The sequence below is a fragment of the Equus asinus genome, chromosome 21 (genome assembly GCF_041296235.1).
Source record: "Equus asinus isolate D_3611 breed Donkey chromosome 21, EquAss-T2T_v2, whole genome shotgun sequence".
Taxonomy (NCBI): Eukaryota; Metazoa; Chordata; class Mammalia; order Perissodactyla; family Equidae; genus Equus; species Equus asinus.
In genome coordinates, this window is record NC_091810.1 from 83,179,964 (window position 1) to 83,192,796 (window position 12,833).

The following is a 12,833-nucleotide window of genomic DNA, read 5'->3' on the forward strand; positions in this document are numbered from 1 at the left end:
TCAATGAGTATGTCATTCTACTGTCTTACGGCCTCCACTGTTTCTGATAAGAAGTCAACTGTTAATACAAAGCTGTTGTCCTGTACATGAGTTGTTTCTCTCTTGTTGCTTTCAAGATATTTTGTCTTTGGATTTTAACAGTGTGACTATCTGTGTCTAGAAGTGGAGGCTCTTGTGTCTGTCCTACTTGGGTTTTGTTAAGCTTCTTGAATCTGTGGATTAATGTTTCCCATCAAATTTGGGAAGTTCCTGGCAATTATTCAAATGTTTTTCCTTCTTCTCTCTCTCTCACTCCTTTCTTTTGGGGACTCCATTATACAGATTTGATGCACTTGATGCTTCACACATTTCTGAGGCTCTGTTCATTTTTCTTCAGTCTTTTTTCCTCTCTGTTCTTCAGACTGGATAATTTTTATTAATCTATCTTCACGTTCACTGTTTCTTTCTTCTTTCATCTCAAATCTGTTATTGAGCCCATCCAATAAATTTTAAATTTCTGTCACTGAACTTTTTGACTCTGGAATCTCCATTTGTTTTTTCATTATTGAGATTCAATATTTCTTGTTATCATATTTTCTTGTAATTCTCTGAACACATTTTCCTTTTTTTCTTTGAACACATCTATAAAAAGCGCTCTGAAGTCTTTGCTAAACCCAACAACTGGGCCTACTGAGAAGCCATTTCTATTGTCTGCTTTTTTCCCTGAGTGTGGTCATATTTTACTCTTTCTTCCCATGGCTGTAATTTTTTGGGACATTTTTGGATAATACATTACAGTAACTGTGGATTTTTTTTTTTTTTAAGATTTTCTTTTTTCCTTTTTCTCCCCAAAGTACCCCCGGTACATAGTTGTATATTCTTCGTTGTGGGTCCTTCTAGTTGTGGTGTGTGGGACGCCACCTCAGCGTGGTTTTGATGAGCAGTGTCATGTCCGTGCCCAGGATTCGAACCAACGAAACACTGGGCCGCCTGCAGCGGAGCGCGCAAACTTAACCACTCGGTCACGGGGCCAGCCCCATAACTATGGATTTTTAACTCACTTTTCTAAGTTTCATTAAATAAAAGAAGTAACCTTTAACTGTGTAATCTGTATCTCCCATGCATGATGTGTTGCCTCTGCTTGAAATTCCTATTTTTATTTTTGTTTTTTAGTCTGTCTTCCTAGGAGTCTCTACTGTGTTTCAACAGATTACTAGTCAGCCAATGATTTGGGCTTAGGTTGTGCTCAAATACTTGACATCTATAAGGCTTCTCCACTCTGAGATCTGATCTGTTTGTGGGGTAGAGTGCATATTCAAAGTTCAGCCAGTTCTTAAGTTTGGCTTGACTTTTATTTTCTGTCGGATTCTCTCAGGTATCCTAGTCAGCCAGGAATGTGTGGAAAGCTTACCTAATCCTATGGCTTTCTCATTTCCAGAATTTTTCAGTTAGATTCTTGGCTGGTCCACTGTTCTTACCAACTAGGACCACAACCTTTGAATATCATACCTGTGGGTTTTCCTTGGTTATTTCTACCAAGTTTACCATTTCCAGCTGACAAAGCCGTGGGATTTTGCCACTTGTCCCGTATTGAGTCTATCCCCTCTGAGAACAAAGCTGCTGGTTTTTGCAGACAGTGCTACTCTGGTAAATCTACTTATCTCACCAATCAAGCTTATGGGGTATGTGTGTATTGTATCCTGAGACAAGAAGGCCATAGACTCCCACTGCTTCTACTTGAAGTTTTAGCTTTTTTCAAGAATAAACGCTTCTCAATTTGTTTTTTATCTTTGATGAATTTCCAGAGCCCTGATAAGGTTTTTGTTTTGTTTCGTTTTGCTTACGATTTTTCAAGTTTTATACTTGGTTCTTTTACAGAGAGGAATTGCCTACCTCGTCACATCACCAGAGCCAGTCTTTCCATCTGTGATTATCTCAATTCATCTTTAATCCAATAAGACCTGCATTATTAGCCCCACATTACAGACAAGAGACAAAGAAAATAATCAACTATCCAAAGATTACATAGTTGCTAAATGGAAGAGCTTGCAAACTAGACAGTTTGCCATCAGAGCCTTCTGCACTTTTAACAGATATGAATATGAACACTCTTAAAGTACTAGAACAGAAGCAGGTACAGGTGCTATGGAGGCATGGAAGAAAACTATCTATTTTTGGAAGCTGAGAGACAGGATATAAAGATGAAACATTACAGCATGTATCATTTACAAAAATATCATGTTTTTTAGGTATACATATACCAGTAAAATTTTCAAATATTTAAGACAGCTAGTTACATTAAAAGCCTTTTTGTAGACTTCTCCACAGTAATATAACTTACTCTCTTGCCAGTACCCCTTCCCACTGGAGGATGTGCCTCAGCAGCTTGACGAATTGTACAAACCATTAGCTCTATAAGAGCACTCTCTTGACGGTCAGACATTGCTAAGGTGAAACAAAACACATTCATATGAGAAGATAGTTTTATAATAACAATGTATTAAAAATGAACACGATTATGAAAAATTGCAAACATATTCTGTTACTGATTAAAGACTGAAGTTAAACTCTGTATTTTGTTTTTTTCTTTTTTTAAGAACTAATACGTGCTTGCATAAGTCAAATAAGAAAGACACACACAAAGAAAAAGACGATAAACTGGTTTCTTCTAATACCTGCTCTTTTCTAATACCATACTTCCAAGTTAGGCATTGACAAAATTTTACTGTATTTCCTTCTACATCATTTCAAAGCTCATATGAGACATCTTTTTTTCTGTTTAAAAAAGATCATGCTATTTTTAAAAATTAAGAGTAGATTTTGAACATCTATCAAGTCACTACATACACTACACACAAGTCATACATATGAATAATTACCTTAAATAATTATAAAAATTTATATAATTTGTGTTCCACAACTTAGTCAACCTCCTACTAAAGTCCAAATTGTTTGCAAATTTTTGAAACTATATATAACACAGCAATAAATATCATTAATACACATATATTTATGTAACTGACACTTTTATTTCTGTAAATTCCCAAGAGAAGGAGTAATGGGTCAAAGGTTAAAATCTTGATACTGACAAATCATAAGGTTATTTACTGCTGCAGCGAGCAGTTTGGGTCCAATGTTTAGGTCCTCATATCCCTGCCAGCACTGGTTGTTATAAATCCTTTTAATTTTTACAATCCAATTATTAAAAAATGGTATTTCATTGTTATTTTGCTCCTTCCTATCTACTAATTAGTGGAGTGTATTTTCTTGTTCATTTGTTTAGAATTTATTTCTGCTGATAGTATGAAGTATGGGCCTGTTTATTCCTGCCAGATGAACAGCCAGTTATGCCTCGACCATTGTCAAATAAACCAGCTGTCCTTGCTGAATTTAAATGTCATTTTTAAACATGTTTTAGGCTCTCATACTTAGATTTATGGTATTTCTAGATTCTTTTGGTTTCACTAATTTATTTGTCTATTTCTATCACAATGCCATACTGTCTTCATTATAGCTGCCTTATAATGTTATAATATACTTTAATATGAACTTAATTCAACTAATTTGAATATTTAGTTGAAGTTTCCCTTATCTAGTCCTTTTTCTAAAATTTTTCTAATTTCTATGACGCTAATAAGCAAAGAATTTATTAAGCATTTTCTATGTACAAGGCACTGTTCTAAGTGTTTTATATGTATTAACTTTTTTTTATCATCAAAAAAATTCCAAGAGATAGGAACTAATATCTTCACACTTTATAGATGGGAAAAATGAGCCACAGAGAGGTTAAATAATTTTTCAAAGCACTCAGCTAGTAGTAGAGACAAAAGATGAATGCAGGTAGTCAGACTCCAGGGTCTACGCTCTTAAGTAGCATGCTATATTGCCTTTTTGCATAAGCTTAAAATTCTATATAAATTTTAAAGTCATTTTGCTTAGTTATTCTTCTCATCTCATCTCCCAGAACTTTCTCAAACCCCCTGGAATTTGGAAAGATATTTTAAGAAAATTATAAATTACACTGGGAAGAGCTGACATTCTTATTATCTTTTCAGCCAGGAACATGATATAGTCCTCTTCATGTATGAGATCTTATTTTACATCATTTAACAAAACATTATGGTTTTCTTTACATTGATTCTGTATTTTCCCTTGTTGAATTAATTACTATTTTAAAATATTTCTAAAGTATTTAAAAATATATTCAATACATTTCAAGTATTTTTAAAGATAGATTTTAAGACTAATTTGAATAGTTTAATTCTATCTTTCTGACTCCCTCCCTCCTCTCTCCCTTTCTCTGTATACTTATTTATGTTAAAGCCTAATAGATGTGGAGACTAGAGACAAAACTAGGTATACGTTTTTTAAAAAAGATTAAGCTTGACAAGTTTATATTGATTATTTTAAAATAAATTGGGGGCAACAGCAATGAAAAGGCAAACAAAGACATAGTATCTTGTCCTTTAATCTGTACCAAAATTATCCTGTAAAGGAATATGTATTATGTACATCTTAATTCAATCATTCTTTGTTTTAACATTTTGTCTTAGGAAAAATACATGAATTTCAGCTTGTCTTAGGAAAACCACATGGAACAGTCTCAGCTTTTCCATTTATACTCCCTGATCCAATGCCTAATAATACGAAAAAGCTTCCCACTCAATAAAACAACTAACTTTCTATTTTTATGACTGACTCTAGAATTTCATAATTTTTCACATTTGGCTAGGGATAAAGGAATGACAAGGCTGTTTATGAACTAAACTCATTTTCTTTGTTTAGGAAGAGAATATAGTTCTATGGAAAGTGAGAGAGAGAGAACATCTCAAGTACGGAAACATTCTCCTACTATATACTAAAACCCATATTAGTGTTGAAGAACAACCCACCAAACCTTACACAGTGTCCAATGCCATCAATTTTGTTATTTACTTTATAATTTGAAACCATCCATTTAGAAAAGGTAAACTCAAAACAGCTGAAGTTTAATTGAGATCCCTTTTGGGATACGACAGCAAAACCAAATAATAAAACTGAAAGCAAAGCAAACCTTAAGCTGCATAGAAGAGCAAAATAGTCACAATAGGTGAATCAATGGGTAGCTGTTCATACTATGAATTACCAGATAACTACAGAACCTTCTAAGTCTTCAGAAATATCTTTGTACATAATTTATTTACTATTGATTTTATTCTTATCACTTTGAACTCTGACTTCTCTCCTTACTACCAGTGAAAAGAAATGCTTACAAGTCACCAATGACCTAAATCATCACTAAAGCTAATGATTTTTGCATAGTCCTGTTTCTCCTCTGCAGTATGTGATGTTATTAACCACGGCTCTCTTTACTGGGGTTCTACAGAGTATAACTATTTCTTAGCCTTTTTAAAGCTTGCCTCAGGAGCTTTCACTCTCTCTTTCTCTTTCTGCTTTTGTCTTCTATCTACAATCTTTAAAACTCAGCCATGAGCTCTTTCCTTCTTTATAATCCATCTTCCTCTTCTACATTTTTATTATCGTTTCCCATAGAGCCCGCTCCAACAGTCAACCTAACTGGTCTTCTGCCTATTCCAAACAATGTATACAAAAACCTTTTTCTTAAAATATGAACTGGATCACATGGTTTCCTTGTTTAAAATCCTTCAATGGCTCCCTATTACACTTAGAATAACTACATAAATCCACTTATGAACTAAATGTGGTACATCACCTGGCCTTTGCCTCTATCCCATCTGGTGCCCCAGCTCACTATGCTCTAGTTACTGCAGCTCCTGGAACATAACAATACCATTCATGCTTCAGATACTCTGCAATTGCTGTTTCCTTACTCTAGATGGCTTTTTTGACACTTCCCATGGCTAGCCCCCTCATCGTTTAGATTCTTAGTTCACAGGTGGCCTCCTCAGAGAGATCTTCCTTTTAAGATTCAAACTAAAGATGGACTCCTGCTTATCATTCATCACACTAATTAACTCTTAAAATTATTCTGACTGTTTACTTGGTTTGGTCTGCCTTTGCTACTAGAAGGTAAGCTCCATGTGGGCAGTGAGCTGATCTCAGTGCTTAGTATAATAGTTAGCACGCAGAAGGTGGTCAATAAATGTTTTTAAATTATAAATGAATTAATGATCCTCTACTTTGAATAATTCCATTTATCCACATTTACTTCATCCATCAACTGATCAAAGGTCCTTTTTGTACAGATAAAGAAACTGAGGGGGCCAGCCTGTGGCTGAATGGTTAAAGCTCCAAGTGCTCCACTTCAGTGGCCCTGGTTCACAGGTTCAGATCCAGGCACAGACCTGCTCCACTCAGTCATGCTGTGGAGACACCCCACATATAAAATGGAGGAAGACTGGCACAGATGTTGGCTTGGGGCTAATCTTCCTCAAGCAAAAAAATAAAAAACAAAAGAAAGAGCATGAATGACAACAGATGTTAGCTCTGAGTGACTCTTCCTCACCAAAAAAAAAAAAAAAAAGAAAGAAAAAGCAGCTGAGACTCAGTGAAGTTAAATGACTTAGTTATGGTCTTGCTGTTACCAGGTTACCTGTTACTCAGACCCTCATATTATACTAAAAATTTATCTAACAATTTGATTTTGCTGTAGAATACACACACACACACACACACACACAACCCCTCTGGTCCCTTAAAAACACTACAAGGAAGGCAGTCTTAAGACTACTGTGATTTAAATTGCTACTGGTATGGGGCTGGCCTGGTGGCGCAGCGGTTAAGTTCACACATTCCACTTCTTGGCGGCCTGGGGTTTGCCAGTTCGGATCCCGGGTGCAGACATGGCACCGCTTGGCAAAAGCCACGCTGTGGTAGGCATCCCATGTATAAAGTAGAGAAAGATGGGCATGGATGTTAGCTCAGGGCCAGTCTTCCTCAACAAAAAGAGGAAGATTGGCAGTAGTTAGCTCAGGACTAATCTTCCTCAAAAAAAAAAAAAAATTACTACTGGTAGTCTTTGACAATGTGTCTGTCTTCTCAAATTCTAGACCTCTACTTCCAACTGCTAATTAGACTTTCATCCACTGGAATATCTATCACACTCCATCTACCTAAAATATAACAATTTCTACTTAGTCTTAAAAATAAAAAAGTTACTAGTAGCATTTTGTTATCATAAAATATAGCAAAATACTACTGCAGAAAATTGATTTGGATGCTATTCCAAGCCAGAGCTTATATGTGGCACAGTACGCAAATAGACAAACGTATGAAAAAAGTTGTGTCATAATGTAGATATGATTCTGCACTTGTTTATCCATAATTTTCCCAGGCTTGCGTTCCCAGATTCAATCATACCCTAAAACTGTGCTTCACTTCAAAAATGTTTCAGATTTTATAACTCACTTTTCCAGCTAAAATCAAACCAATCAAACCCAAGCCAAACCAAACCAACCTCTTGACTGGAAGTTAAACCCAACATCAAGTAAATCTAAACCACAATGAAACACCTAAGACAGTCATGTGCTGCATGACGTTTCAGTCAGTGATGGACCACATACATAATGGTGGTCCCATAAGATTAACACCATACAGCCTAGGTGTGCAGTAGGCTATACTATCTAGGTGTGTGTAAGTACACTCTCTGATGTTCATACAATGACAAAATTACCTAACAATGCATTTCTCAGAACACATCCCCGTCAATAAACAACACATGACTGTAGTGTATAGTTATTTTAACAAGGTAAATCCATCTAAACACCTTGATGACTGACAGAGTTAGTATTTACCATTTACTGACTTACACATCTTATTTAAAGGAGAGTAAAAAGTTAACATTACCAAAGCATTATTACACTGGCTCTTCTTGCCTGAATTTATATCCTCTGCCTCCCTTCTCCTTGGAAATAACCTCATACAGCATGAGGTGATAAAAAGAAAAATGGCTCGCCATCATAAACAAGAAGCTCTGATAATTTGCTGATTCTATAGCCACAAGCAAGGGAAGGAAAATGGATGCAACACACTAATAAATACTATGCTGGGTACTTAGCTCAAGTGTTAATTGGACAGTAATGATTAGAAGGGGAATTGATTTCATTAGAGAAAATATTAAGACTACTTAGAAATAAAAAGTATGATGTCAGTGAACTTAGCAGGAACATGTATGAGGAAGTTAAACAGGAGAAAATATAGAATGTACATTCATATTTCTGTGATCACAAAAGTGAAAGGAGTCAGAGTACAGTTGAGAGTTTGATCTAGTGAACTGAAGGCCCTGTCAACTTAGTAATAGGGCCACCTTCTTACCAAGGATATGAGAGAAAAAACAAACAAACATGCAAATAAAGTAAATAATAATCAGAGGTGAATTCAAACACTATAATAACCTCCACATTGAAAGAAGGTGTGAGAAACGTTTGGGAAGGATTTGTGTTACAGATTAAGAATGTGGTTATGAGGCAAATATTTTGAGTTTAAAAGAAGCAATTTGGGCCAGTTTACTGGAGAGTATCGGGGTACGAGGCATAGTTGTTTTCTCTCTCACTGAATTTTGTCAAAACTGGAGTAGATAACACCAATTACCATCACTGCTTAGAAAGAACACTGGGGGATGGTCATTCTCCTGATGACCTGTTTGGGTAGTCTATCGCAGGAGATGGCTCATTCTGCTCTTACATGCCAAAGGGTTGAACCACACAGAAGAGTAGGGGAAGCAGAACAGGGAATCAATAGTATACTATCTCATTTAATCCTCACAACAACTATATAATGTATAAAAGGAAAATAATGTCTATATTATAAAGAAAAGGAAGCTAAGGATCAGAAAATATGAGAACATTAGCCACAAAAAGTAAGAGTTAAAAATCTGAATCTATTTCTTTTGATTCTGAAGTTCATGTTTGTTCACCACAAGTCTCACTTACATCAAGGTATCATCTACATTCCAGGACTGCTGTATAGATTAAATGAAATACAGTAGTTCTTTAAAGCACTATCGTGGGCTAGTTTGAAAAACAAGCCATATATAGGAAAAAGCATTTCTAGTTTTAAGGAGCTAATACTCATATAAGCTTTTAGACTTCAAATGCTTTATTAAGTATACATATCCATTTTACTTTTTATGTTATCATGCAAAGTATAGTAAGACACATACTTCACTTATCATATAGCAATTATTTCTCCCTATTTCTGGAAGAGCTAGAAATATTTGACTTTATTTTTGATTTCCTGACTTTAATATTTAAGAAAATATCACAAAAGAAGGGATGGTTGTGCTCTAATTAAATTCTTTAGTGTCAAAGGCGTTTCTAAGTTCCCATATAAATACAGCAAAAAGATTCTGGATACACTTTTCTTTTTTTCACATTAAGTAATTCAGTATTATGTGACTCAAATCAGGATAAAGAAAACTTTTTTGAATATTACATGACACTTATATGGATGGTAAAAAACTTGCGTAGCATGGCAGCAGTCAATCTGGAAAGATGTTATAAACTATTGAGATATCCTTACTTGTTACAGGAAACAAATTGTTCTCTTTACAAAAAGACATACAGTATGCTTGCGTATATTCATTTTTAAAAAGTGATCTATACAGCATGGTATGATTATTAATAGAAACCCAAAACGGTATGTAAATCAACTTGTCAAAATACTATACCTTCCTCTCCTTGAACAGGTTCTTCTAATAGCAACTCTGTCATACATTCCCAGTCTTTCAACAGTTCTTGAGAGCTCTCCCATAAACTGTCCACCAAGTAGGCTGCATGTTCGTGTAACTAAAAATAACAAATCAAGTGTAACTGAAGAATATGTAGAAGAAACTACTAATATTTTGAGTCAATAAACCACGTCTTCATAATTAAAATGGCTTGATCACAACGTTTCCAAGAGCCACCTAGAGAACAATATATATATTTGTATTCCACTGTCAATAATGGGATGCAATATGTAGAATCAAATTTTTTTATAGTAGTAACGTTAAGGATCTCCTACGAAACTGAGAGTATAACTAGTTAACAGAATTCCTGAAATTATAAACTAGATCTAGTTCACTTTTAATTACTCTAGGTTTGTGTCTTTGAAACAATCTTCTTTTTTTTTAAGGAAATCAATACTTTTTCTCAGAATTCCATTTGAAACTTTGGTACCAGACTGACTTAATTTACATCCTGGTCATCTTGTCAAGGTCAAAATGTTAAGTTATTCCATCTCTCCTCTTTTCTACTCTTATTTCCATTTAACTCAATGCATTAATCATCCCACCCCACCCCCACTTTTTGCTATTCATTACTATTGACAATTTTCTTTGGAACCCATGATCTCACAGCAAACAAACGCTCTCAAGTTCCTCATCAAACACTTCACATCAAACTCTCTACCACTTGTTAGTCATTAAACTGTGAAGAATATTACTCCAATAAGCTCTTCGGGGAAATTAAGTAGAGAAGGTGTGGGCCTTGTTCTTGTTTCTGCTACTTACAATTAACTTCGCCACTCTCGTATAAAAGTTCTTCCACCTTTTCGGTTCATGACATCCAGCTAAACCACCTTCTAGATGGGTGTTTTTCAAACTACAGATTGCAACCCATTCACTGGTTGTTAAACCAATTTAATGCACTGAGACCAAAGTTTCAAAAAATGAAACATAGAAGAAAAGAGTGTATAGCACATAGAAAATTAAGTACTATTTCATATAACTCATATTTCAGTTATATATGCTTGTACTTGTGAGAGAAAATGGTTTTCTCATCACAAGTAGTGGCTCAAAAATGTATAAAAGTTACCTTTCCAGACCTACTGGTTGTCTGCCAATATCTTGGCACATCTGGCATGTGAGCTGGTTTTCTTCCTCACTCTGAATTCTATCATTATTCTTAACTTCAATGTGTTTTTTGATGACTTATTTAAAGCTGTGTCTCATTTGACTTCCTTAATTCTATACTTCATTTCCACTGCATTTCAAATCTCACATTCTGGCTCCTGAAATGCTTCAGGAAAACCACACACAGAGACACACACAAAAACAGTCTCCCAATGATTTTTGTCAAAGCAAGAGTGGAAAATATTGATTAGCATCTCTGCTTGGAAAAAACATGGGCAAAGACTTGCAGCAAGTCATCTTTAAACTTTCCAAATTTACATGTCCTAGGAAACTATTACTAGACCATTAGTAACATCATTCCAACAGTGAATGACAGTGATGGTTGCACAGCTATGTGAACGTACTTAATGTCAATGAACTGTAGAGTTAAAAAATAGTTAAAATGGTAAATTTCATTACGTATATATTTTACCATAATAAAAAAAAAGCCTATGTTGAACAAACTTACTTTTATGCCTATCTATGTGTCCATGTTTAAGCGTGTTTATAGAACAGGTATAAGAGGTTCACGATTATATTTTTGGTGGATTATATCTCCTATACATATAAAATATCCTTTCTCTGTCCCTCTTAATGCTTTTGGTACTCAATTCTGGTTTATCTTATATGATATCGTCCCTTTAGCTTTTTGTAAGCATTTAATTATATCCAGCCTTTATCCAGTTTAATTCTTGTTTTTATTTGTAAACTTCTCATGTTATTTTGATTAAAGTGTGTTTGTAAATAACATTTTCATTTCTTTAATTCAACCGTAAATGACAATGTGTGCCTTTTAATAAAGCATGTTAACCCATTTACATTTATTGGGATTACTGATATTGGAAATATTCTTTGCACCTGATTCCCTGAGCTCTACTGATGACATTTTCTTGTTTTATCTGTGCTTCCATTAGAGTTTTATTTTCTAACTTGTATTTTTCCATCACCAAGATCTTCACATTTATTTACTTCATTCAATGAACATTATAACCTCTACATTTTGAAAATAATTTTTTGATATTCGCCTTTAAGCTTCACGGCCATATTATTTAGGCTTAGAACAAGTTTTTACAGATATTTTTGCTCACCAATGTTTATTATATTCCTTATTTTCCTTTTATATTATATCCATTTTTCATTTTGCTAGAAAACATCCTCAGGTAGTACTCTGCATATAGGGTGCATGGGTAGTAAACATTCTAACTGCACGTCTTTTGATTAGTTCCTTGCCTCCATTCTCTCTGTTTCATTACAGAGCTCCTACTAGATGATATAATAAAAATTCTGATTCTGTACTCCTTGTCTCTTAATTTCTCTCTCATACTTTTCATTTCTTTCTTCTTTTGTACTATTTTCTGAAAATATCCCTTGGTTCAAACTACAGGCAATCTTTTGGTTGTGTCCATTCAGGCCATTTAATGATGTGCTTCACCCATAAATTTTGAAAATCATGTTTTTAACTTCTAAGAATCCTCCTTCCTCTCTCAGAGTAGCTTCTTCCTATATCTGGGGGTATTAATCAAAAAAATTTCATCAATATGTTGGGTTCTGTGCTTCTTTTTCATGGTATTGATATTGATATTCAGTGATTCTTGGTTGCCAGTTCATATATCTTAATGAGTCTAGATTCAAGAATATCGATAGCTAGAATCCCTTTCTTGAGTCTGACTGCAAGGTCCTGGCTTCCTTGGCTGTTCAGTAAGTGGAAAAAGGAAATCTATAATCAGGTAAGCTGTTCCTTTAATGTGTAGGCATGCAATTTGTCTTTTGAATGCAAAAGTTTCCTTTCCTCTTAGTGACCATAAATTATCTGGAGCATTCATTCACCACTTTGCCTCTCAGACCAATGTCCACAACCCAAATGCCTGAACTAACATTTCTAACATGAGGAATAAACTCAGCTAAACAGCAGCCCCTTAAGTACTATCTATAGCTCACTTTTTTCATCAGCCTCTGCTGATCTTTGATATATTTCAGATTTCTACCATAAAACCTTATTTCCCCCCTATTTTTGCCTCATATG

The 12,833-nt window shown here is 34.8% G+C and overlaps 1 protein-coding gene across 5 annotated transcripts in view; it reads right to left on the minus strand.

Annotated features, from left to right (window-relative positions):
• Window positions 1-12,833, minus strand: part of STAG1 (STAG1 cohesin complex component) — a 369,927-nt gene that overhangs the window by 83,816 nt on the left and 273,278 nt on the right. For all 5 annotated transcript variants that reach the window (XM_044754937.2, XM_070493352.1, XM_070493351.1 and 2 more), the window contains 2 exons: window positions 9,608-9,725; window positions 2,321-2,424 (listed from right to left, as the gene is read on the minus strand). In XM_044754937.2, coding sequence (XP_044610872.1) covers window positions 2,321-2,424; window positions 9,608-9,725 — 222 coding nt within the window. The remainder of the gene's footprint in view (window positions 1-2,320; window positions 2,425-9,607; window positions 9,726-12,833) is intronic.